The 26,393-nt window shown below is 42.6% G+C and overlaps 1 protein-coding gene across 1 annotated transcript in view; it reads right to left on the bottom strand.

Moving 5' to 3' along the window:
* Positions 1 to 387: 387 nt before the first annotated feature.
* The window catches only part of PSMF1 (proteasome inhibitor subunit 1), a 29,531-nt gene continuing 3,525 nt past the window's right edge, over positions 388 to 26,393 (bottom strand). The window contains exons 2-7 of the mRNA XM_049779341.1: positions 23,078 to 23,230; positions 21,267 to 21,349; positions 15,985 to 16,170; positions 2,817 to 2,870; positions 1,327 to 1,485; positions 388 to 783 (exon numbers count right to left, since the gene is read on the bottom strand). Of these exons, the coding sequence (XP_049635298.1) occupies positions 732 to 783; positions 1,327 to 1,485; positions 2,817 to 2,870; positions 15,985 to 16,170; positions 21,267 to 21,349; positions 23,078 to 23,230 (687 nt within the window). The 3' untranslated portion in view covers positions 388 to 731. The remainder of the gene's footprint in view (positions 784 to 1,326; positions 1,486 to 2,816; positions 2,871 to 15,984; positions 16,171 to 21,266; positions 21,350 to 23,077; positions 23,231 to 26,393) is intronic.

Raw genomic sequence — 26,393 nt, 5'->3', positions numbered from 1 at the left:
CTTTCTTAAGGTTATTCAGTGGCAAATGGTGGCCATGAAATAAGCCTTCATGTCTTTATTCCTCTGCTGCCCGGGCCCAGACTCAGATGGACTGAACGGACTGGCGTGGACAGAGTGGAGGATTTGGGCCATCAGAATGATGCAATATTCTGCGAAGTACCTGCCCCTCTGAAAGTCATTTTTGTGGCCTATGGGATTTCCAGTCACTTGTTCCTCCCCAAGCAGCCAGATGGAGGGAACCCACCTTAGTGTAGTGACATTGTGAGAAAGTTAAGACAGGAAAGAGCTTGAAAAGAAATGGGAGAAGCCAGGTAGCCTCACAGGCTGTGAAGTCTCCTAACTGGAAGGAGCTGTGCAGAAAAGAAAAGTGGGAGGCCGGCAACACAATTTTTGTTTTGACATTTGGTTCTTAATAATAACATCCAAAATGCGTTCTGTTCTTATAGCGCTGCAACCGGGATCGCACTGGGTAGAGGACATCTGCTGCTGGAGTCTCTCATGGGGAGTGGGGAGGAGCTGGTAATGATGGAGGCACGGATTTCTCCTTGGGACCTACGTGCAGCCAGGTGGTAAGTGGCAACAGGTGTTTTGGAACTGATGGGCGGGGAGACAACCAGTCAGCCTACCAGTGCCGAAACTCCCTGGCTACAAGAATATAGGTGCTAAGAGGGTCCGTGGCAGCAGCTCCAGGAGAGTGGAGGAAAATCCGGGTTGTTACATTCTTGAGGCCTTCACAGAAACATGTCATCGTAGCCAGGCGGGGGCAGGTGGTCGGGGTTAGGTCTGGAATGGAAAGATGGGCTAGTGAGGAAGACGGATGGAGGCCCAGAGTACAAAGGTAGACGGGGCTATGAGCAGAGGGGTCTGACCTAGAATGATATGGAGAGTCATGGAGTTATATTTAGTTTTGTGGAGAGGGGAGCCAGCTTGCTCAAGGATCACTTCTGGCTTTGTGCTCTGGGGACCATATATGGTGCTGGGGACTCGAACCTGGGTCAGCTATGTGCAAGGCAAGTTCCTTAGCTGCTGCACTGTCTCTCTGACTCCTGGTTCAGTTTTACAGCATGAGTCAGAAGGCCCGGTTTTGAATCTGAAGTCTCACATACCAAAGAAGCAACTTATCTTTTAGGCCCTAAAGTTAACTTCTGTGAAATGTGGACAGGGGAGTCTGTGAATGGTTTTTACTTTCTCTTAGGTGGAGGAAAACATGGGGGAAGGGAAGTCCCAGGGAGACCTTGCAACAGGGGTTGGGGTGGGGGGGCCTGGTTGCTGCCACTAGGTGCTACTTATTAGGTATGTTCTTAGCATACCTGAGTTGATACCTACCCAGATGGGCTAGTTCCAGTGGGCCCAAAGGGGTCAAAGCGAGCTCCGGGGGGCACAGCGCCTGGAGGAAGCCGGTTTGGAAGACCAGAAGATGGGTCGATAGGTGCTCTCGGGAAGCCAGATCTCAGGGGGTCCACTATCATGCCACCCCTCCGGCACCTGAGGCAAGAACACAATGAGTGAGCAAATATGTCAAGTAGCTGAGGAGATGAGGGTCTTGGGATGACTGGGACAACCACTCTGGGGTCCAGCAGGAAGTGGAAAAGGAAGGAAGACACAGAGCGCCCTTTACTGGCATGGGTGAGTGGTACATGTTCATCTCTGCAATCTCCCTGAGTTTAGTAACAAGAGATTCCTGCCATGTTCTACCATCAAAGAGGTAGATGGAGGACAAGGTGCCCAAAATTGCCAGGCAGATGCAAAACCCTAACAAGGCTCTGCAGGACACTACTTTGGATGTGAGAACTATAAAGGCTCTGAGACAATTCCTGATGATAGTTAGCAAAGCTTTTTTGTGTGTGTGCAAAGAGTCCAAGTGCAATTCCAGAAGACATGTGCTCCTCATGGAGTTATATGAACCTGAATTCATGATTGAAACTAGTATGAATGAGCTGATCTGACACTCAAACTTGAGGTCACTGTTCAAATTCCACTGAATATTTAGGTCGGTAGACTAAAATCCAGACTGAAATAACTTAGATGTTATATACACGCATAACTTAGATGAAAACACTGAGTCTAATGGGAATCAGAGATCTCAATAGCCTGAGCTGCTGGCTCAAAAGTCACTGACCCAGTGCATGTTCTTTTATTGTTTTTCTGGACCATACTTAAAGGTACTCAGAACTTACACCTGGCTTTGTGCTCAGGGACCACTCCTGGTGGGGCTTAGGGGACCATATGGAGGCTAGGGGCCAGAGCAATACAATAGAAGGTAGGAAGGATGCTTGCTTTGCATGCAACCGACCTGAGTTTGGTCCCCACCATCTCATATGGTCCCTGTTCACAGCCAGAAATAATTCCTGAAAGCAGATACAGGAGTATACCCTGAGCACCACCAGGTGTGGCCCAAAAAGGAAAAACAAACAAACAAGAACAACCATGCAGCAGCTTCATGCAAGGTGAAGCGTCTTCCTGCTGGACTATATTTCTCTGACCCCAGTATATATTCCTTAGTCAGCACCTGGAAAACCCTGCAATTTCTTTCTATTACAGGGAGGGCTGCTGGCATGCACAGGGCAAACGGGGCCAGATAAGAGCAGAGCAGAGCAGAGAGGCAGGCCCAGCAGGCTCAGTCTTGGCCCTCTCTGCACTTAGAGCCCTCCCCTCCTCTGCTCTGGGCACAGCAATGATTTCTCAGTGGCGCAGTAGCCACCGCCTCCTTCACCCACAAGGGGGACTGATGAAAAGCTCTAAAATTAGCAGATGAGCTGGGGCTGAGAAGCTGAAAGTATGAGTGAGGCTGCTGCCACCTCCCCAGCAGTACTCACCCAAAGGGGTCTAGGTCCTCTCCTCCGACAGCAAATGGGCCCAGGGGATCACACCTGAAACAAACAAGGGACAATTACCGCATGTCCCTCAGCAGCCAGGCGCCTGGGCTCCCTAAGGCCCTGAGTCCAGGCCCGTGGGGTCACAAGAGTACTCGCAGGCAGTGGGAAAGGGGAACAGCCCTGTCTGAGTCCACTGCTCAAGGAAAGTTGGAAGCAGAACCTTGCCCAGGGGAGCCACAACAATGCGATGGTAGAGCAGGAGAAAACATGCTGCTCCTACAGCAAAGGCATGGAGGATACTGACAACAGGGCAGATACAAAGATCAACAGTGCCGGCCTCCAGATAAACTGTATTTTAACCACACTTTGCTCAAGTTCTTAAGACTGGTGTAAAGGACCAAGAACTTTGGGATCAGGAGAATATTTGTATTTGTTTTGGGGGCCACCCCTGGCAGGGATCACGGCTTATTCCTGGCTCTGGACTCAGGAACTACTCCTGGTAGGGCTTGGGGAACCATATGGGATCAAAACCAGATTGGTGGCATGCAAGGCAAGCATTCTACCCCTGTACTATCTCTCTGGCTCCAGATAAAAAATACTTGAAGCCAAACACTAAAGAGCTAAGAGCTAAGATTTACAGGACACCAGGAGTGCAATGAGAAGGAAGCTATAACAAAACTACATAATCCTTTCCACTGGAGCTCCTCCTGAAATCAGAATACTATAGTGACCATATACTTGTTATATACTTTACACCACTAGACCACCAAAACCACTCAATCTCTTAGAGTTTTTTCCTTAGTTTAACCACCACTCGACTTCCAACAACCAGTTTTTGGCCTGTAAATGCCTTACACCAGGGACAGAAGTGAATCCGTGTGCTCTGTATGCCATTCTCTAACATATGTACACATAAAACTATATTTAGTTTTCCGAAGTTTGAAAAGTATCTTTACATTCTTAAGCCAATCATTTCGAGTCCATCTTAAAGAAATGCAGAGGGCCCAGAGTGATAGTATAACAGGTCAAGTGTTTGCCTTGCACATGGCTGACAATGGTGTGATCCCCAGCACAGTTCTAGGACCTAGAGCAACACCAGGAATGATCCTTGAGTGCAGTGTCACAAGCAATCCCTGAGCACTGCTGGGTGTGGCCCCCAAACAATGAAGGAATATTATAATTATTCATTATAATAATTCAAATTAAGACATTAGACATCATCAAGACTAATCATACAAGCTGGAACTGTCCTAACTGGGGAAATGTTGGGAAATGTTTATGCTCCAGTGTTAACCAAGATAGGGGATTTATTGTCAATAGCCTAGAGAATCAACTATAAAAAAAAAATCTATGTGGGTGTATATATATAAACATAAGGCCAGAAAGAAGCATGCTAAAAATTATAGCAGTATGTTACTCTTGGGTAGTTTCTTCATTTATGCTCCTGTTTTTTCCCTAAGAAGGATATAGGTACAATAAAACAAAAATGATCTAGTTACTGAAAAAATTTCTTTGGAATTTGCTTGAAATTTGCAAGCAATACAAACCTGCCAGCTTTGAGGCCTCTGGCCAGGCATCAGTAAAACTTCCCTGGCAGATAGTACTGAGTATGACGGTACAGGTCAGAGGCCATTCCTTATTTCCAGCCAGAAAGGAGCCTGAAGTAGGTGTTTCTCCAGTCAGTCCTACCTAACGAGCTAGAGAGGGTATTTTGATTAAGGTATATGTAGTTATGTTTACATGATTGGCTATAAGGGGGAGACATGGTACTGGACATGGGTGGGCTTTCCAATGGGCAAGGTAGGCAAGAAAGTGACTGGACAATCACCACTTACTGAGAGTTTGCTTTGTGGCAGGGGGGCTGTGTGAAATGTAGTTTTAAATATGTGAAATAAAAAATAGAAATTAAATGCTCTATGCAGATACCACCTATTGAGCAATCCTAAGATTCAAGAGTAGAGAAAGATGTACACAGGTCTACAATCTTGGGCAAACCATAACTGGAATTCACAATTTTCACATTTTAGAAAGGCTAGGTGAACACAATGCACCGTGTAACACTGAAGCTTGTAAGATTCCAAGAATCAAAACCCAATATCCATGTGTTTCTGCAGAATGAATGACTATTCACACCTCAGTAGAATAAATTAATAAACACCTGGAGCTTTGTGCCACCTCGGGTCAGGTTTTCTAGCAAACATGGAGAGACACCAATCTTACTAAAATAGCAACAAAACACAATTCTGTTTTCATGGCACTTGTGGATTTTGAATTGTAGGTAAGGGACTATTTGAATTGTAGGCAAGAAACTACCCACAAAAGGAAAAAAGGAAAAAAAAACAAACCACAACCTCCCTCTCATCCCTGTCCTCCAGATGACTAGGTCTTCTGGTTCCATGTAAGTCCTGCCAAAGATAAGCTGCAATGAGAACAAGGTACACCCCAATCCCCAATCTCAAGTACATGGTTTTAGGTGGTAGAGACAAGATCTACCACCTACTAGGCCAGGACTACCCAACTTCAAAAACCCAGGCCCTTTTATAACCCATGCTTTTTCATTCTTATTATTTAAACCCATATTCCTTTGTTGTTGTTGTTGGGGGGGGAGCACATCTGATAGTGCACAGGGTTTATTACTCCGTCCGGGCTCTGTGCTGTCATGTCTCCCGGCAGGACACAGTGTACTCTATTCTTCCCCCCTTTTTTTCATTCCTATTTCCTCATTTCTTTTCTCTATTCAATGTTTTCTTTTGTCCTCACCCAGCATTGCTCAGGGGTTATTCCTGGCTCTGTACTTAGCAATCACTCCTGGTGGTGCTTGGGGTACCATAAGACAATGCTAGGGATTGAAGCTGCATTACTGGGAGCAAGGCAGGAGCCCTGCCGCCATGCTATTGCTTAGCCTCTCTATTCAGTGTTAGCTTGTCTTTCTTTTTGGGGGCCACATCTAGCCACACAACTAGCTCAGGAGCTACTGGATTAATCCTGGAGTTGCTCAAGGATCAGGCTGGGATACACCCAGGCAAAGCATATGCTCAGCTTAAGTTTTCTGGTCCCTAACTAGTGTTTCTGACCAATTTCATCTTAGAGATATTTTAGTATCCGCACAAAGCATTATAATACAAATATGGAACTTTTCATCTTAGAAACATATTTATTATTTCAAGTAGAATGTTGATATCTTATTGGCATACATAGATTCTCTGATCATTAATTTTCCCCTTTGACTATAAAATATTTTGGAGTTCAAGAAAATAGTTTATTAAAATTTCCAGAATACAAGTTGGGTATAGCACTCCCCTTACAAGTGGGAGGCTTTGAGTTTTGATATCCAGCATCCAAAACAGTTTAGTGTTTTCATTGCTCTTTATTGTTTCAAGTTTCTACTACTATTCAAATCTTTCTCCTTAATAATCTTGTTTTTCTTCTACTACTCCTTTTAGTTTTTTGGGTTTTTTTTTTGGGGGGGGGGGTCACACCCGGCAGCGCTCAGGGGTGACTTCTGGTTCTGCACTCAGATATCGTCCCTGGCAGGCTCGGGGGACCACATGGGATGCTGGGATGCAAACCACTGTCTGTCCTGGATCTACTGCATGCAAGGCAAGCACCCTACTGCTGTGCTCTCTGGCTCCTCCTCCTTTTAGTTTTTAACAGTTTTTTGATTACGTATGGCATGGGTTTATTTGTACATTTACTCATATAGGGCTTATTGAACTGAACTTATCTCCATCTATATCATCTCTATAGCCAAATCTTAGTCATTTTTTCAATAGTTCAAATTAATGATCTCCAATAACAATTCAGTCTTTTTTCTCCCTGTATTAACACTCCACTGTTCTAATACTCTAAAGACCCCGAATCAGATTTTTACAATCATTCAGTTGCTAAGTATTTACTTTTAAGTCTTTTTATTCTGTTGAGATAGAATTTCCACTTATCAGACTTCAAGTTCAATGAATTCTCATCTCCATTTTACTATAATGATTCATCAATGACATTAGTTTAGTGGTTTTTTTTGGATTCAACATTTCTATTTGATTTTACTTTGTATCCTCTTTCTTTTTTTTTGAACTTTGCATCATTTCTTTGTTAAAAGACTTCTTGCTCTCACACTCCAGAACATTTTTCATTAGAGGATATGTGTCTATCAGAAAATTCCAACATCCATGTGACCTGGGTATTGGCATATATATAACATGTGAGCCCATCAATTTTTTTTCTGTATCTACACAATAATTCTGTATTGAATTCCAGACATTTTAAGTATTTTCTTTTCTTTTTTGTGCCACACCAGGTGGGCTCAGGAGTTACTCCTGGCTCTACTCTCAGAAATCTCTCCTGAGGTGGCAGACTTGAGGGACCATACAGGATTTCAGGAATCGACCCCAGGTCTGTCCCAGGTTGGCCGCATGCAAGGCAAATGCTCTATAGCTGTGCTATCACTCCAGCCCTGAGTATTTTCTTATAAACCCTTGGTGCAATCCTCTTATTGTTCAAGTAGGCAAAACCCAATTGGGTGTTAGTTCCAAGTTCTGTTTTCAGCGCTAGTCTTGTTTTCAAGGTCTTTGCAATGCTACTTAGTTTGGGGCCATCTATGTGCTCTCCAGGTGTCAGCTGGAAACCCGGCAGCAGGGCACCCTGTGGTTCTGCTCTCAAAACCACTGGCTTGCTACTGAGGGTCAGATTCATGACTGTAAAATGTGCAGGAAAGGGCCACCAGAGTCTATCAACAGTTTTATAGGGTTACTTTTGCAGCTGCTCCCTCTGTGATGTTCTCATCTCTTTCCAGCCCACTGTGGTTCCCTTTTCATCTTTTGGCTAGAAAGGTGGTGCTTTATTTACATTCAGTAAAGCTGAATGAGCACATCAAAAATTGGTATTTCAAAAATGGAACAGGGTTTAGGGAATAGAATTTAAAGATTGATGTAGCAAAGGGAAAAGGGTTACTAGGACAGTAATGACAATGACATTAGATAAAAAAGAATTCCCTTTCAAACAAGTGCTTTTCTCATAGTTCTGCAGAGAAACCTGATGGTGAGGACAGACCTCCTACCCATTCCCAGTTCTCCATGACAATAGAAAGCCTCACCCCACAACCCACCCCTCTACACTCCTAGTCCAGAGGTGCTTCAAATCAATAAATGCTAGAGGCTTTGGCAATTTCTGGTACCTGTGACTATGCTCCCAGGGTGGCTTTTCTTTTTCTTTTCTTTTTTTGTCTCCTTCCTTCCTTCCTTCCTTCCTTCCTTCCTTCCTTCCTTCCTTCCTTCCTTCCTTCCTTCCTTCCTTCCTTCCTTCCTTCCTTCCTTCCTTCCTTCCTTCCTTCCTTCCTTCCTTCCCTCCCTCCCTCCCTCCCTCCCTTTTTCTTTTTCTTTCTCTCCTCTTCCCCCCCTCTCCTCTCTCTCTCCCCCTCTCTCCCTCCCCCCTCTCTCCATCCCCCCCCCCCCCCATTAGGGTAGAGACCCACACTTCAGTTTGCATTGAAGGTTTCCAGGTGTGGGAAGGAGCAGTTGTTATTTCCTATCTGGATCTCAAGCTAAACTGTGAAGTGAAGGGGTAATTAATACCCGGCAGCAGTCAAATGGGCCAGCTGCTGTGCTGCTCCTTCCCTTCTGCCAGCCTTAAGGCCCCACCCCCCGGATGAGGCGTTTCAGAGAAAAACAAGGTGAAACTGTGAGTGTCTGGTTGCCCAGCAACACAGTGGTGTCAGTAGGACTATAACAAAGAAATTGGTGTTATTAGAGAGGTCTGTGTAGACTCAGGAGGCTGGCAAGGAGTAGGGGAAGAAGGCAGGGACTAGAGAGGGAAGAACCAGAAATTCTAAGCATTCCATCTCCTCTTCAAACAATGCCACTGGATCCCAGGTACTCACTGGCTGTTGATTAGGGCTGGGGTAGAAGGGAGAGGACTAAATTTTCTCCAGACTCAGTGTGCACTCATTATACTGACCTGGTAGACAAATGGACGATTTCATGAGCTAAAAAGGATACACTGGGGAAAGCTGAGTCAGACCCACCTGGGACACAACCCAATCTTCACTATCCCACTTAAGGAAACCCAGCCCTCTCCTGTATCCACACTCTTACCCACCCCACCTCCATGTAAATGGGAGATACCACTGATCTTTCAGGGATGTTTAGAAAGTGAGCAACCACAAATGAGATAACTGTCTCAATGGTCAAGCCATGTTGAAGAGGCAAGACATGCAGTAACATTTATCTCTATACACAGGGCTGATGGTGACCACAAAACATTGTCCAGAAAGGACCAAGGTCACCCTGCACACTCTCCCCTGGTCAATACTTATACCTAAGAGCTGTCCAAGTTTAAGGGGGGGGTTGTGTCACACCTGGCAGCGTTCAGGGGTTACTCCTGGCTTTACGCTCAGAAATTGGCCCTGGCAGGCTCGGGGGACCATATGGGATGCCAGGATTCGAACCACTGTCTTTCTGCATGCAAGGCAAACACCCTGCCTCCATGCTATTCTCCGGCCCCATTGGGGAGACCCTTTATATTTATTTTACTTATTTTGATCTGTCTCTGCTGAATAGATCTACTGAGTAGCAGTGAACAGTTACTAGCTTCCAAGCAAAGAATTCAACATGGAACATCCTATATCAAAATCAATCCTGAGACACTTCTGAAACAGACATATCTGTCAGGGACCAGATGAGGACATGGACCTGGAGAGATAAGATGAAAAAGCTGAGATCAGGGCTTATACCTGGCTTATCAGCTGCAGAAGCCTGTGCTCCTAATTGCCACCTACTTCTCACTTCTTGACCTGCGCTGGGTATAGTCCCCTAACAAATGAGTAAAAGAAATCTTCAATCAATGGCAGCTTCTCTCATTTTGCATCAGGTTTTAAACTGTTCATATGTATTAGAACATGTGGCAGTACATTTGATGTTTTTTTTTGTTGAGAAATATCCTGTTCTGCACATATATCACATTTGCTTATCCTCCACTTATCAATAGTAGAGAATTAGGTTATCCCTACCTTTTGGCTATTATAATGCTGTGAAGAATATTCAAATGCAAAACCATTGTACACAAAAATGTGCACAAACATCAAAGTGTTACATCACTGTAGGTTGGGTTTCCATTTCCCAAGTGACTAATGATGTTAAACTCGCTTTTCTCTTCCCCAGAGAAATCTCTGCTCATATCCTTGAACCATTTTTTAGCTGGACTCTTTCTATTATTGAGTTCTAAGAGTTCTTTATGTATTCTAGTTACACATCTCTTATAAGATCATTTGAAAATACATGCTCCCACTTAAGGCGCTTTCTTTTTAAAATTTTCTGGGGTTTGCTTCTCTTAACTGTTTTTGGCTTTGGGCCACATCCAGCAGTGCAGGGGCTGCTCTCAGTAAAATACTTGGGGGTTGCTCCCATGTAGTGTGCAGGGGACCACATGATGTCGAGGATATAATTCATCTTCTACATACAAAGCACGATGCATTCCAGCACTTTGAGCTATCTTCCTGGCCCCTCCTTTTACTTTTTTGGTATCATTCTCTAATGCACAAGAGGTTTTAATTTTGAAAAAGTCCATTTTTATTCTTCCCTTTTATTGCTTTGTTTTTGGTATCTAAGAAACCACTGACACAAAGTCATAAATATTCATTCCTCATCTTTCCTCAGGCATTTAAGGGTTCAATCTTTCATACTCAGATCTATGGATCACTCTGAGTTAGCTTTTGTGTAGTGGGTATGGAAAGAAAGGTCCAACATTACTCTTTCGTATGTAGATGTCCAGTTGTCTGAGCCCCATTTAAAAAGATTATTGGGATCATTTCACGTTTATGTTTTGTTTTGTGTATTTGGTGGTGCAAGGGTAAGGGTTTCTTACAAACAGTTCTCAGAGGATTGCTCCTAGCAATATTTGTTCAACCAGTTTTGGTGCATCGATATTTGGGTTCCGTGCATGTGGCTTTGTTTGGGTCCAGCGATGCTATAGACAGAGCCTAGGTCCTGAATATGTGCCCTGACCCCATCTCCTTGACCCTATTTCACTCTTCCAAGTGAAGCACCTGTTTTCGCTAAAGAAATCCCAAAAGAGGGGCCGGGAAGGTGGCGCTAGAGGTAAGGTGTCTACCTTGCAAGTGCTAGCGTAGGAGGGACCGCGATTCAATCCCCCGGCGTCCCATATGGTCCCCCCAAGCCAGGGGCGATTTCTGAGCGCATAGCCAGGTGTAACCCCTGAGCGTCAAACGGGTGTGGCCCAAAAACCAAAAAAAAAAAAAAAAAAAAAAAAAGAAATCCCAAAATAAAGTTCATTTTTATAGCAAAGCAAACAATAAAAATAGCGTCAGCATTTGCTTTTCAGTGAGCCGTTAGAAGAAACAAACATTGCCGGAGTGATAGCAGCAGTCCCACCACAATCACTTACGTTTTCATTTTTAAAACAGAAAATGTTATTTTGATAAGATTCGATAGATTGCTTTTGTGTCCGAGAACCCAAAACTCTCTCTGCATAAACTGTTTGACACAACCATAAACTGACACAATCTGACTTATGAAAGCTTTCACAGGAATACTTTACTTTCAGAAAGTGTGGGGGCATCTATCTTCACAGCTTCCCCACTGAACTGACTTGGAATCCATATTGAAGTCAACTTGCTCTAAATGTGAATGGGGTTTATTTCTGGGCTCTCTCAATTCTATTCCCTTGCTTTAGATATTTCTCCATTTGGTAATTCCACCTTGTCTTGATCACTACAGCTTTCTAGTTAAGTTTTGACTTTGGGAAACAAGACCTTCACCTACGTTCTTCAAGGCTGTCAGCTACTTTGGTTCACTTGCACTTTGATGTGAATCTTTATAACAATTTCCTATTTCTGCAAACAAATCCTCAAACCAAACCCCCTGACTTCCCTCCAAATAAATTCTGAGAATTTAACTGATTGCATACTAAGATATAGATCAATTTGCAAAGTGTAGCCAAGATTAACTCTTCCTTACCACAAACACAAAATTACATTTTCCATTACAGACATCATCCTTCGTTTCTTTCTACAATGTTTTCAGTCTCATACATCTTTTGTTAAATTTATTCTTAAGTATTCATTTGGGAATTATAAGTTTTCCTAATTTTATTTGTGCATAGCTATTGTACAAAACACAATGATTTCTGTTTATTGATCTTGCATTCTGTCACAATGCTAAACTTGTTTACTGGTTCTAAATTCTATTAAAAGGAATTTCTTGGGATTTTTCCACATACAAAGTCCCAATCAGTGGCAAATAAGAGATTGCTTTTCTTCTTATTTTCTAATTTGGATACCTTTTCCTTTTCCACCCAGTAACTGCCCTAATTAAAATCTCAAATACAGTGCTGTACACAAAGCTGTACAAAAGTACAAAAGTAGACATCTTTGTTTCATTTTTGATTTTAGGGAGAATGCACATAATTTTTCTTTATTAAGTAGGATTTAGTTATGGGCTTTTTGAAACGATCGTTATTGGGTTGAGAAATTTCTTTCTATTGTTGAATGCTTTTATCATGAAAGGGTACTGGATTTTGTCAAATGCCTTTTGCTCTGTCTATTGAGATGAATATGTGGTTTTTGTCTTTTGTTCTATTAACAAGGTATAATATACTGATTTATTTTCAAATGTTAAGTCAATAATCCCTGGGGCAAATTTCATTTGGTTGTGGTGTATGAAAATTCTTTTTATGTGTTGCTGGAATTGTTTTGCTAGTATTCCACTGAGGATTTACATCTGCATTTATAAGGGATACTGGTGTGCAGTTTCCTTGTACTATGTCTGGTTACAGAATCAGGGTAATGATGAGCTCAAAAAAGAGTTGGTAGATATTATTTCTTTGCATGTTTTGGGGCCACATCAGGTGGCACTAAAGGGTTACTTCCTGATCTGTGCTCAGGAATCACTCTTAGCAGGATTGCGGACCACATTCCCATATAATTTCAGGCAAGGCAGGCACCCTACCCACTATGCTATTGCTCCAGCCCCCAGTAGATGTCATTTCTATTTTATAGAAGAGTCTGTGAATTAGCACCAATACACTTATTATTAAAGAAATTATCAAATGGATCAAAGATAAGTAGGAATAGTATAAGAGGCTCTTATGAGCCTCTCCCTCCTCCTCGCATCCTTTCACTTAGTTCCAGTAATTATCAATAGCACATCATTCTCATTTTACCTATGTGCTTTTCCTAATGTCCCTAATTTTTCTGGGAAATGAAATTATTTTAAATCAAATCCCAAAAGCTATCACTTTACCCATAAAGATGTCATTATACATGCACATATATCCATGCAAATATATTTCTAATACTTATTTTATTAACAAACTAGGAATTATTGCACCTGACTAAGCCAGCAAGGTTTCCAACTTCCTCAAATGTTTTAATCTGGGTTTTTAGAATTTATCTCATTTAAGATCCAAGCCAAATTTAACACTTAAATTTGTGTTTAAATTTAATTCACACTCCCTCTCCATTTTCCCCCATGCCACTGAATTTGATGGAAAAAAAAAAAGCCTATCTCAACTTAACCTATAAAACTGTTCATTTACAGGTTTTGACTGAACACATGCATCCTTAACTGTTTAACTTGTTTTATCCCTCCTGCTTCTTTAAACTGAGAGAAGTCAGCTCTAGATTAGTTTCCTGTGAACTTGCTATTGCTATTTGTTAGACAGCGGCTGGTCACCCCACCTGTTAAAAATGGTCTATGGTAGATGGAATGATAGCACAGAGGTAGATTGCTTGCCTTGCGTGAGGGTGACTTGGGTTCAATTCCCAGTGTCCATATGTCCCTAAGCCTGCCTGGAGTGATTCCTAAGTACTGCTAGGTGTGAACCAAAAAATAATTTTTTTTTTATCTATAGATTCAGTTGCTGTGGGCCCAATCCATTATAGTGTTTCCCATGACTCTCTTGCCTAATAATTGTTGCCATTAGTGACAATTTGTGCCTAGGTACACTGTACAGCAGAGCCTCAATATAGTGATTTTACAATTCTTACAGTTATTCTTAAAATCGGACTTTTCTTAATCCTTAAATTAGACTTCAGATTTGAGATTCCCAGGAAAATCTTTATATGGAAATCCAGGAGACATCTCCACTGTATCTGCCCCCGAAGGAAGACTGGTCTCAGGGTATTGCACCTGAGCTATCTCCCTGGCCCTGGGGTTGATATTTGTTGCCATGGTGATTTGAGGATAATTATAGGAAGAGATCAGAGATGCTATATGCTCCCAAAATTCGTAGCAACTTATATTTCATGCAACTTGCAAAGTTTTCTTAGACAATCATAAAGATGTAAAGCCTACATAAACTATCAGAGTCTAAAACTATTTTTAGAAGGACAAAATATTTTAAAAACTTTTAATACATATTTTTCCAGTAATGCAACTATATGGCATGACTAAAGAAACACTGTCTAAGTGCTAGCACTAGTAGAGAAGATAGGGTATTTGCCTTGCATGCAGTCAACCATATGGTTCCCAACAACTGCCAGGAATAAACCCTCAGCATCACCGTTATTAGTGTAATAATAACACTATTATTCTTTTTTGCCTTTTCCCTGAGAATTGGTCATCAGTTCAGAAAAGCAACACTGCTGGTACTATCTGTACTGCTGATACACCATTTCTCTAAATGCCAACTTGATTACTGGTGGATTCAAAATGACTCCACACAGAAGTAAAGATGTCTGACAATGTTTCCCAGTGTAATCTTGTAGGAGAATAACTACACAATGAGATAAACATTCATTTCTCATTTACACTACAGTTAGGACTTTAAACTGACTCCTTCAAAACTGTACTTCCTGTTGAGTTAAGATTATCTATAGGTTTCATCTCAAGAGAGTAAAGGAGATTCATGTAACAGTTCTGAAATGAGCCTAGAGTCTAAGCAAACTGATGGGAGGGAAGCCTGTGTAAGATCTAAAACTTTCCCCAGAGTACGTGACTTTTTAGGACTCAGCCTTAAATCTTGCAATCACTTTCTTTTACATTAAAAAAAAATTTTTTTTTTTACATTATGGCCATAGGAATGTACTAGGAGTGAGATCCCCTGGATCCCATGTCTGGCACTGTGTTATTTTATTAGTGTCTGGCAACTTGGGCAGGCATCTTACCTCTGGTCCTGTCAGAAGAAAACAAGCTGTTCACAATCTTTCAACTGCCTTTTTTTTTTTTTTAATTTCAAAATTTTATTTAATTTTTGGCCCCTATCCAGCAGTGCTTGGGGTTTATTCTTCTCTGTGATCAGGAATTGCTACCAGCAGGGTTAAGGGAACCATGACGGGTGACAGGAATCAAAGCCGGGTCAGTGCCCACAGGGCAAACCTCCTGCCCACTGTACTATTGCTATAACTCCTCATGTTAATACTCCATTTTCCCCACAGAACCCAATATTTCCAAAGACTGTCCGATTTTCCAATTATTACTTGGCAACAATAAATTTCCCTTTTTGGAGTTTAACCAAAGACACATCATTGCAAAATAATGAAACAACAATGACAGTTAACACTCGAGTGGATTATGGCCCCAGAGTACATCTCCCACCAACCCTACGTGTTCCAGTGTCACCATTACCACCGCATTGTGGATTCCGAGTTTGGAAATGCCTTTAGAGAGCTACAGACTCCCTAGTCTCCCTCATCCTTGCTCCTCCCTCAGAGCAGAATTCTCTGCTTCTATTGATGCCACCAAAATTTACAAATAATAAAATACTGTAGACATGACTTGCTCATATCCTGTGATGTTCTGGAAAAGTTCTGCATCTGTCTAAGGAGTCAATGAAGTGGGTAAGACACTGGGACTAAGAGTCTATCCATCTGGGAAATTACTTTTTCATCTTTTCTTACAACACCCCCTCTACTGACGCCCTGGTTCAGATGTCTGTGCACAGTGAGGAGTTTTAAAATAAAGACCGTAAGAAACCTGGGAGGGGAGCTCAGAGTCCTCCACACCTGTCCGTAGCATCTCCCTCTTTGGACAGATGGGATTCAAAGCTGGATGCAAAGATGGCTAGACAGAATGAAAGAACTCAGGGCTCCACTCCATACTCGAAGACACAGATGGTCTGGTCAGAGAGGGTTGGGCAAATGGCTGGACCATCCATCCCAGAATGGTCCTGGCTGGAATCCTGCAAAAGCACAGCTGCTTCCTGGAGGCTGTGTACTCACCAGGGAGGCTGCCGGCTGGTGTGTGGATGGTAAGGAGGAATCCGAAGTGGATCCACCTCTCTGGCAGTGGCAGGGGGAAACTCCCGGTGGGGACTGCTCACTCTATCCTTGTCCCTGTACTCATGAATTGGTGTGATGATTCCAGATATGATACGAGACCGCAGTTCTTCACTATTCTTGTAGGCCCTGTAGGAAGGAGATGCAGTGTCAGTTCTTGGCACCTGAGGGGCAGCCCTACGTGCATTATTTGGGTGGGGGCAGCGGCGATGCTGATGGCGGCGTTGGCCCTGGCAGCTGTTGGTGTGTTGTAAGGACCGTTTACAAGGATGGGAACGGGCCGCCCGGAGGCCCTGGGCAAGGGGGGCAACAGCACGGCGCTGTCTCCGAGACTGTGGCCTGAGTTTCTTAGGCATCTGAGTTGCCCCTCATTACCACCCCATTAGAAAGAGGTGATGGCACAGGGCACAGGACCTATTGGCCTCTACACTACACCCAACCCTGCCCCGCCTTCACCTACCCCGCCCACAACTGCATTGTGTGTTCAGCAATGTGTCATAGGGAGGGCCTTGGAAGCTTCTGAGCCCTGGAGGTAGAGGAGGAGGCAGCGGTTCTCAAAGCAGAAGGCGGTGGGGGGCTTCCTGGAAGAGGAGGAAGGAGATGGGGTCCCTGGGCCCAACAGAGAGGAGGAGGAAGACAAAGTCCTTGCACTCTCCAAAGAAAAGAGGAGGAGGTCCCTGGAATCCCCAAAGGAGGAGGAGGAATGGAAGGTTGCTAGGCTAGGAAGCAGCTTCTGAAGGGGTATAAGATAGAGGTTCTGTCACCCACTCAGAGGCCCTTGGGCGGCTGCTCTGAATCTCCTCCGCTTAAACAAGTTGTAAGCAATTTCTATGAAAATTCCAGTGGGCCCTCAAAGCTTAGAAAAACCACATGATCATATCAATTGATGCTGAAAAACCATTTGACAATTCAAGATGAATGTTTAGCCACAGAAATAAGTCAAGGAAAAAACCTTCATAAAGTGTAAAGAGCAAGGAATTAAACTGCTCCTATTTGTAGGCAGCAAGACAATCCACCTTCGACATTCTCAAGATTCTAAAATAAAAACAAACCCACGCATACTCCAAGATTGGGGCTCAGCAAGAGGACGGCGACAACGGCAGCAACACAAACTCAACACACAACTGAATCCAATTTCTATATACTGACAACAAACAGTCAAATTTAAAACTTAAGAATGAACACCAGTCATTACCACCCACCTCCTCTCCCTGCCAAAAGCATTTTCAGATTTGGACCTCATGGGCTAAAAGGTTGTTTAAATTGATAAACAAGTCCTGTATAAGTGGGAGAGACCCACCCCATTCATAGTTTAAAAACAAAAGCCAATGTTTTACATTATAGAATTAGTAACCTATATAGGTTGTATACAATTTTTATTAAAATCCGGTGAGGTTTTCACAGAAAGACAAACTTTAGATGAGTGCTAAGTTTAAATAAAGAGTCCTAAAATAGTGAAAACAACACTGCCAAAGAAGAATTAAGTGGGAGGAATCATTCAACTCAATATTAAGATCTATTATGTAGCTACAATAATTAAAACCATGATATCGCAGAGGGACAGACACTGAGATTAATGGAAAAGAATAAAGAATCCAAAAGCAGATCTACACAATTATAGAAAACAGATTTTAAATAACATTTCAAAAACACTTAGTACAGGGGCTGGAGCAGTGGGCATTTGCCTTGCAAGCGGCTGACCTAGGACGAACCGCAGTTCCATCCCCGGCATCCCATATGGTCCCCCAAGTCAGGAGCAATTTTGAGTGCATAGCCAGGAGTAAACCCCTGAGCACCACAGGGTATGGCCCCAAAACTAACTAACTTACTAAGTAAAACAATGGTCAGGAGATAGAAGAGCAGTTAGGGTGCAGGACCTGGATCTGATTCCCAGTACCATGTTTCCCTGAGCATCCTGGGCATGGTGGCCCTGTGTCACCGGTATGGCAGGCTGGACACTATTGCATCCTTGGGCCCTACCTGTTGGCCTGGCTGGCCCATGGACATCTGGGTGGGGCCCTTGGGTCTCCTAAGCAGACCTCACCTACCCTCAAGAAAGGAATGGAAAAAAAAAAGCTACAGGGAGAAATATTAACCAACACCTAACAGAGGAGTGACACCTGAAATATTTAATGAACTCTCAAAACTACACCAGTCAAAAGATCCCAAACAACCCAGTAAGATGATGGGCAAAAGTTGTGAACATTTTTCTAACGGTGACATACATATGACAAAAACACAGGAAGAGATGCTTGACACCAGTAAGTAAAATGAAAACATGAATATTGATATTGATGCCACCATTTGCTAAAGAAGATTCAAAGATACTGTCTTACTTGCAACTTCCTTCCTTCATACCCACTCCTCGTAGAGCTAGGGGGTACTCTACTCTATGGGATGCCAGACTGACTTTGGTCAGTTTTCTCTAATACAGGGAGGAGTCCAGGACGGCAAGAGGGATTGTGAGATCAATAAGATATCAGGGGCCTCCATTTCTGCCTTCCCTCCACTTTCTATCAGAGTAAATGCTTTTTAATGCACCACCCCAAAGAAAAGTTCCGGTAACAACACCTGCAATGACTTAAAAGATTAAAGGGCCCATGATGGTCCCTCTACAGTCTTATCAAGATCAGGTTTCTACTTAAAAAGCAGAACTCTGGGGACTCTGTTCCTTCTCTGACCAAGCTGGGCAAAGGGTATGACCACAAACTCTTACTTTCAATTAGATGATAGAGCTGGAAAGTCTCCAATCTCCCTTAACAACAGGGTAACATCAGGTCTGATTCAAAATCTGTGAAGTCCTGGCCACACCACATTCCACAGTCCACCATATAAGCAACTGCCCAGCTTCACTGCTTCAGGACTAATCTCAGCAGAGATGCAAACCAAACCTTTGAAATTCATAAGCACACCAGTCTTTGGGCTGAAATCTCTGGGGCACCCTTGAAAGGGAGGTGACCCAAGGCTCCATGCCGCTAAAGCCCTGGCAGCCACAACCGCAGACTGACTTCACAGCTTCACATTCTTGGGCCCATGCATTGACTGCCGGCTTGATTAGCCAAGAATTAACCATAGGGTCTCCAGATCTCCTGAGCACAGTTTAATAATCATAGGTTAAGTGATTCTACTAAAGATTATGTAGGGAGAAGTGATTCTGCTAAGAATTAAGCTGCTAAAATACTGAATCAAAGAATGGTTCAATTTATTTCTTTGGAAAGTAGAGGATAAAAAAGGCAGAATATCCAGTCTCCTTGTATCAATCACTTGCTCCACTCAGTTGAAAGCAAATACCTTTTCTATAGAGAAGTCTGGCAGACATTCTCATAACCAAGTTATTGTCATAACTAACATTGCTTGGAAAGAACTCAATGCCTAATGTAAAACACTGAACAAAGGCTCATCTATGAAGTATTCCTATTAAAAATGTTCAGCCTGAATCAAGGGATGAGAAAATGATCTGAGCTTTCAACATAACGTCCAATATCAAAACACATCTAGGGAACTTCTATATTAAAGGCAATTAAAGAATCCTGAAAGAAATGCAACATGTGCTCTGTGAATAGATGAGAAACACCCTCAAACTCAGAGAGTAACTAAAAAGCACACTGCTGTGATGAGTGAAGAAACTAGAACGCGGACAGAGCACTGAGTGATATGAACACTGTCTCTCCAGGGTGTGATAATTGAATTTTGTACACAGAAACAAAGGAGGATAGTTGAAACAGTTAAAGGGCCATAAAACTGAGAAATAATTCTTAGATTATTCAAAATGAAAAATTAAAAGAAAACTTAAATGTGGCAAGATGATAAAATGGGTCGATCTAGGTGATGGATATAGTCACTAGTATTTTTACAAACTATCTTTTCTAACTTTTTTGTTTTGTTTTGTTTTGTTTTTGTTTTTGGGCCACACCCGGTGACGCTCAGGGGTTACTCCTGGCTATGTGCTCAGAAGTCGCTCCTGGCTTGGGGGACCATATGGGACGCCGGGGGATCGAACCGCGGTCCGTCCTAGGCTAGCGCAGGCAAGGCAGGCACGTTACCTCCAGCGCCACCGCCCGGCCCCTCTAAATTTTTTTTTTGGCCACACCCATTTGATGCTCAGGGATTACTCCTGGCTAAGCGCTCAGAAATCACCCCTGGCTTGGGGGGACCATATGGGACACTGGGGATCGAACCGTGGTCCTTTCTTGGCTAGCACTTGCAAGGCAGACACTTTACCTCTAGCGCCACCTCTTCGGCACCAGTCTTTTCTAACTTTTGTTTGTTTTGGGACACACCTGGTAGCATTCAGGGGACTATATATTGTCTCAAGGATTTGAACCAAAGTCCCTAACTCAATAGCATTACAAATTTAAATAAAAGGTTAAGAGCATAATACAAGAAAAAAAATATTAGCAAAGACACAATAAAAGCTCAAAGGAAGACCCCTTTCCAAATAACATATACACATGGTAGATAAGCATTCTGAAAGGAATTAGTAAATTTTCCTAATTAGGAATTAGGAAACCAAAGACTAAAACACTGAGATGTCACTACAGACCAATTAGAATCTGTAAAACACAACTCCTGATGAAGCAATCAAACTCGGTTACTGCTAATAAGGATACACATGGGAGAGCCACTTTGTAAGGGCTTCTCCGTTTCTTATAAAACATACTATCAAGACCACAAGAATGACCACTAAAAGTATTACTATAAAGTTGTGTGAGTGTTATTAAATGTGGGCTCATGCACTGCAACAAAAGAAGCTCTCTGGGACAGAAAGCTGACTAAGAGAGCTGTGCAGATGCAAACACGTGTGTGATGAATGCTATGTAGGAAACTGCCCTTGATGTGAGCTACTCTGAAAAATTAAGGCTGTGAAAAACCAAAGCTGGCAAGGAGCAGAGACCTGACAAGGTGTCCCCTATCTAGGGATCTGCTCTCTGATCCTGCTGGTCTGGCCCCATCATCCCTACCCTCTATGGCCATTGCTGCTCTGGTGGCCTCCTGCTCAGGTCACTTTATTTCATGAGGCAGTTAAGGGAGTCTTCTCTGAGAACAACACCTTTCAAGTGATGGTGAGCAATATTCAATTAAAAACAGAAAACAAGAATCAGAAGGAAACTGGTTAGGAGACAAAGATTCTTCCACGAACTTTCCTATGCACATTCCCACCCATTCCTTTGATTTGAGCACTGATCTCCTTTTTCCCTGGAAAATAAACCACCACTCAGAAGTACCTGTGGAAGTCAACCAAGTGTTCTGAATCAATATAATCATCCAAGTTCAGGGTCAAGTCTGACACTTGCTGTGAGCCATATTCCTAGAAAAATGCAAACAGAAAAATGAGAGACGAGGAATATTTCTGGGCTGATGAAATGGTGGGATGGGAAGAGGGAGCAACAACTGTTATCTTCAACCTGCAAAAATGCATCTATGCACTAAGTCTTAGTGACTAAGACATTACTAGGACTGTGATATATGAAATATTCTTTTAATGCCCAGGAGCTTCCCTGACTTAGGAATGTCCACCTTTCCAAGGCAGAGCTCAGAAACCTCCTTACCAAGCTCTTTAGAAGCATAAGCACATGAATGTAATCAAGAGGCCTAATGGAAGCACAACTATGACTGGGGGTTGGGCCCCAAGGAGAAGGCAGTCTGCAGGTGGCAGATGTCTGACTCTAGGGCCTCGATGGCGAACCTATGGCATGCGTAGGCCTTGCAGCTGGCACGTGGGAAGGTCCGCAATTAATAAATTTATAAAATTTATAAATAGTCTTTAGATACTAAAAATCTTGTTATTAAGTTTAATTGCCTTGCTGGCACTTTGAGGAAATTCTTCGGTTTTGTGCGGCAGTTTGGGCTCTCGGGCTCAAAAAGGTTAGCCATCACTGCTAGGGGGTAGCAGCTAGGGCTGATGGCACTGGCCAGTACCCAATGCCCAGAAGTAGTAGCAGTGGTCTCCACGGCACAGTTTGGGACACTGTCCTGGAAGCCCAGACCGAAACTGAGTGATTCAATAAGTTACCCCAGTTCTTTTAATAAACCTGATCTGTTTGTTCTTTTTTTTTTTTTGTTTTTTGTTTTTTTGGTCACACCCAGCATCGCTCAGGGGTTACTCCTGGCTCTATGCTCAGAAATTGCTCCTGGTAGGCTCAGGGGACCATATGGGATGCTGGGATTTGAACCAATGACCTTCTGCATAAAAGGCAAAAGCCTTACCTCCATGCTATCTCTCCGGCCTCTAAACCTGATCTGTTTAAACTAACTTAATGCACTGATAAAAATGTCAAAATAGTTAATGAAGAGGAAAGAGCTGAATAAATTATAGAATCAAAGAATACTACATAGTAAGTAAGGTATGTTTAGAACCACTCCATGTAGTCTCCAAAACGTACTGATTGACAACACAAGCTACAAGACTGCTCCTTTAACATATGCACAAATAGTCAGGACACACTTATCAATGGTCTGCCTGGTGCTATTTATAGGCAGAATGAGTATTATCAAAGAATAAATATGATTGCAAATAGTGGCAAGCACCATGCAGGAAAAGGGGATGATGGAGTAAAGGCAAAATGTAGATTTATTCTGGGCAGTGAGAGCTGGTCAGGCATGCTTGTAGGTATGGTGACTAAGAGCAGAGAGGAAGAGCTTTCCAGCACAAACAGCATAAAGTGTTGAACTTTCCGGCAGCACAGAGAAAGGCTCAGCTAAATACGAGAAGGCCTGGCTTCTTGAGTCTAAATGAAGTTTTGTGCTCTCCTGCTATCATTTTACCCATCAATAGTCATGTACCATTTCTCCATAATGGCAAGTTCTCCCTTTTACAAAACTAGGTGGTAGATATCTTCAAGCACAAGGCTTTTCCTGTATGTAAATATTTTTTCTGATATTCTCTATTTCAGTATTGAGGGTTCTTACCAAAAGATGAAAGTGATGAGAATCAACAGGTAAAGACTTCATAGACATTTAAGGTTCAAGAATCACACTATTTATGGATTTCAAATGGCCCCCAATATCTACGCCCGTCGACAAGCTCCTGACTCACCAGCACGTTGATGATCATGCTGTTCTCCACAGTGACAGCCTTCATGAGGAGCTTTTTGGATCCATCCTTGGACTCATACCGGAGAACATACAGATCTTTGTTTTTGTTCCACTCGGCAGGCAGAAGTTCTGACTTCTTATCGTTGGGCCCTGGCTGAAAAGGATTGAGAGAAGAATTGGGATCCTGGCTGTAATCTCATCCCTTACCTCATTTCATACATACAGGCATAGAGGCCAGAGGCAGAAATCCCAAACCACACAGCAAGTTAGAGGTGAAGGAGGCAGGCCTCAACTCTGTTCTGGTGCTTTTCTTCACCGCTCACTGTCTTTATAGTACAGCCTGGGAAGGAACCTTTCAAGGAATCACTCCACATCCTGTCAAGAGCAAGGTCAATCATCCCCAGGACTACAGCAAGATCCTAAGGCAGTGCCTTTCAATATTTGGAATTTAGGCCCTCTACAACTAACTGTTCATAAAACTGTTGGGGGAAATATACATTCAATGTACCTAACCCCATCCCCTAAGTTCTGAGCCTTGACACATACATTATGAACAATTTTTAAATTTGCCAGTAATGCTCAAATGGCATAGCATGTGTACAAGGTTTAAGAAAATGATACAAATGGACTACCTCAGCCTAGAGCAGTGGTCTTCAAACTATGGCCCACAGGCCACATATTGCATTTGCTCCTGTTTTGTTTCTTCACTTCAAAATAAGATATATGCAGTGAGCATAGGAATTTGTTCATAGGTTTTGTTTTTACTATAGTCTGGCCCTCCAAACATCTGAGGGACAGTGAATTGGCCCCGTTTAAAAAGTCTGAGGACCACTGGCCTAGAGGAACAGCGTGAGGCTTAGAGTACCCACTCGAGGAGTGTATGGTCAGAGTTCAAATCTCTGGTCCCTAAAACTGTCAGGAGTGACCCCAAGCACCACTGGGTCTATTCACTCCCCTCAAAGAAAAGGAAACCATTACGTGTCTACAACCAGCTTAACAGGAGAATGTTGCTGATACAGTGAAGTATGAAACAGAACATCCTCAATCAGAATGTCCTTGCCATTTTCCAACTACTAGCCTCTTTCGTTTCCTCACAGTGCTCTGGCCTACAGGTCGGCCCCAGACTAATGTCATGGCCCTAAGTGTGCAGATTTGATCATGGGCCACCTGGTCTCAAAATTATGCCCAGAGACTGCCCCACCAACTGCAGGTAATCGTGACAGTATTTCCAAACTTGTTTTTCTAACCAGCTCCTCCCTAAGTGTGTTTACTTTTCCTTATAATTGCATAAATATATACTCATAACCCTAAAGATATATCTCAAGGGTTTCTGAGTTTTGTAGATATGTTACTATTTTTACCACTTGCCCTTTTACTTTGCTATTTTTTAGGTTTTATTCATGAGAACTACTTACTACAGTAAGTCAGGCTTTCTTATGATGCAGCAAGCCATTGCATTAGTGTAGAAAGCAAGTACTCCATCTTTGAATAGAATGTACCACATGTGCACTTGGTGCTAGGTATCAGGTGTTTGCAGTTTGTTCTGTAATAAACATACTTGAACAGATCAAATATATTAAACTTTCTTTTACACATCTAATATATATGAGAAGGAATTTCCACAGAAAATAAAAGTTCTTTTGGGGGAAGAACTTTAAACTTGTAAGATAAAATCTTGCTTTCCAACAAGGTACTAACAAATACCACATTATAGCTGTTCTGTTTTTAAATTCTGCCAACCAAGTGCAGAAAATGCATCTTGCGGAGTTGTGATGTTCTTCTTACTTTTTAAATAGTTCTAGGACTTCCCTTTAACACACTAAAATGAGAAACAGTTCTCAAATTAGTTCAATGAAAAATGAAAATAGTGCAGGTAGGAGAAAAGATCTTAAATTGGAGCCATAAAAGATAAAGGGTTACCTTTGAGACACCATAATGAAGGTCTCTATCGACAACAGATACTTGCACATTTAATATTAGGCCAGAGACCAAGATAAAGCATTTTTACAGCTACAAATGAATGTCTAAAAAATTAACAGTAAGGACTGAGAACCTACTTGAAAATTTAACAAAAGATACAAACAAGCAACTTTTTAAAGTAACCAGGGAAGCACAAACTTTTCACTCTTGGAAGAAATCCTGGAGAGACAAAAGTGATCTTTATCAAAGAGCCTGGGGCTGAAGAGTATAGATAAAAATGCAAAACTTGTTAACAGTAGAACAACTAGAGGTTGTAAGAAACCAAGCTGAGCTAATTGTAGCACTACAGGTAAAAGTATGAAATATGAAGGAAAGAAAAGTTTAAAAATAAATTTTATAATCTGGTGGGGTTTTTGTAAAATGTAAGAAAACACACCAAAAAATTCTGTTTTGTCTCTGTGTATGCAAACTTATAAAACCTAAAACCCAAAGAAGTAGACTGAAGAGTTTTAACTCCTGAAAACAGCAGAGGGAGTGGGACCAACAGTGAGAACCAGCACTTAAGAGATGGTGGTCTGGGTGCACAGCACAGACATAGGAGGCCACAGATGGATGGAGGTATATTTTTGTTTGGTTTGGGGCCGTACCTGTTGCTTCTCAGGGTTTACATTGGACTATGCACTTAAAATTATTGCTGGCAGGACTCAAGATTACTGTGAGTACTATGGGATGGTGGGGATTGAACCCATGTCAGCAGCATGTAAGGCAAATGTACTATGACTTTGGCCCCTCGACATAGGTTGTGAGGTCTCTTCTCCTGGGCATTCCTGTTGCTCAAAATCAGCTGGGGCAATGATCCACAACTATTATATATAACAGGCACAAAAACTTGCTGAAATAAGGAAACTCACAGGCCTAAAGTAAACAAATGAAACCCACAAAAATAAAACTGAAACTAATCCACCCACTCTGCTAAGTAGGAAAGAGAAACTAAAGCCCTCTCCAAACAAATTCCTGTAAATTTGGTAAACTTCCTGTAACAGACTCCTCCCCACCAGATGAAAAAGAGCAGAGAGTGCAGGAAAGTACCAGGAGTGCAACGGAAGCCTCAGGTTTAATTGGGAGTACTTTCGGCTTTTCACCTAAAGAAGCTAGATATGCATGGGGTGGGGGAGGGCTTGGGGGCATAAGAAGATTACAGATTCTTTGCCTGAAAAGGTGGCAGGCCAAGTAGGTTTGGGAATCTCTACTGCCAATATGTGCTGAGGATTATTTTCTGGCAGGGGCCATGCCTGAGGGTTCACTCTGGGAGGTTCTTGGGAGACCAAGCAGTGCCAGAGATCCAAGTCAGGACTCCAGCTCCCGTATAAGCTCCAGTCCTTGGAGGCATCTTCTTG

The sequence above is a fragment of the Suncus etruscus genome, chromosome 9 (assembly GCF_024139225.1).
Source record: "Suncus etruscus isolate mSunEtr1 chromosome 9, mSunEtr1.pri.cur, whole genome shotgun sequence".
NCBI lineage: Eukaryota > Metazoa > Chordata > Mammalia > Eulipotyphla > Soricidae > Suncus > Suncus etruscus.
Note: the sequence above shows the minus strand (reverse complement) of the source record. Positions and strands in the feature narration are given on the sequence as shown.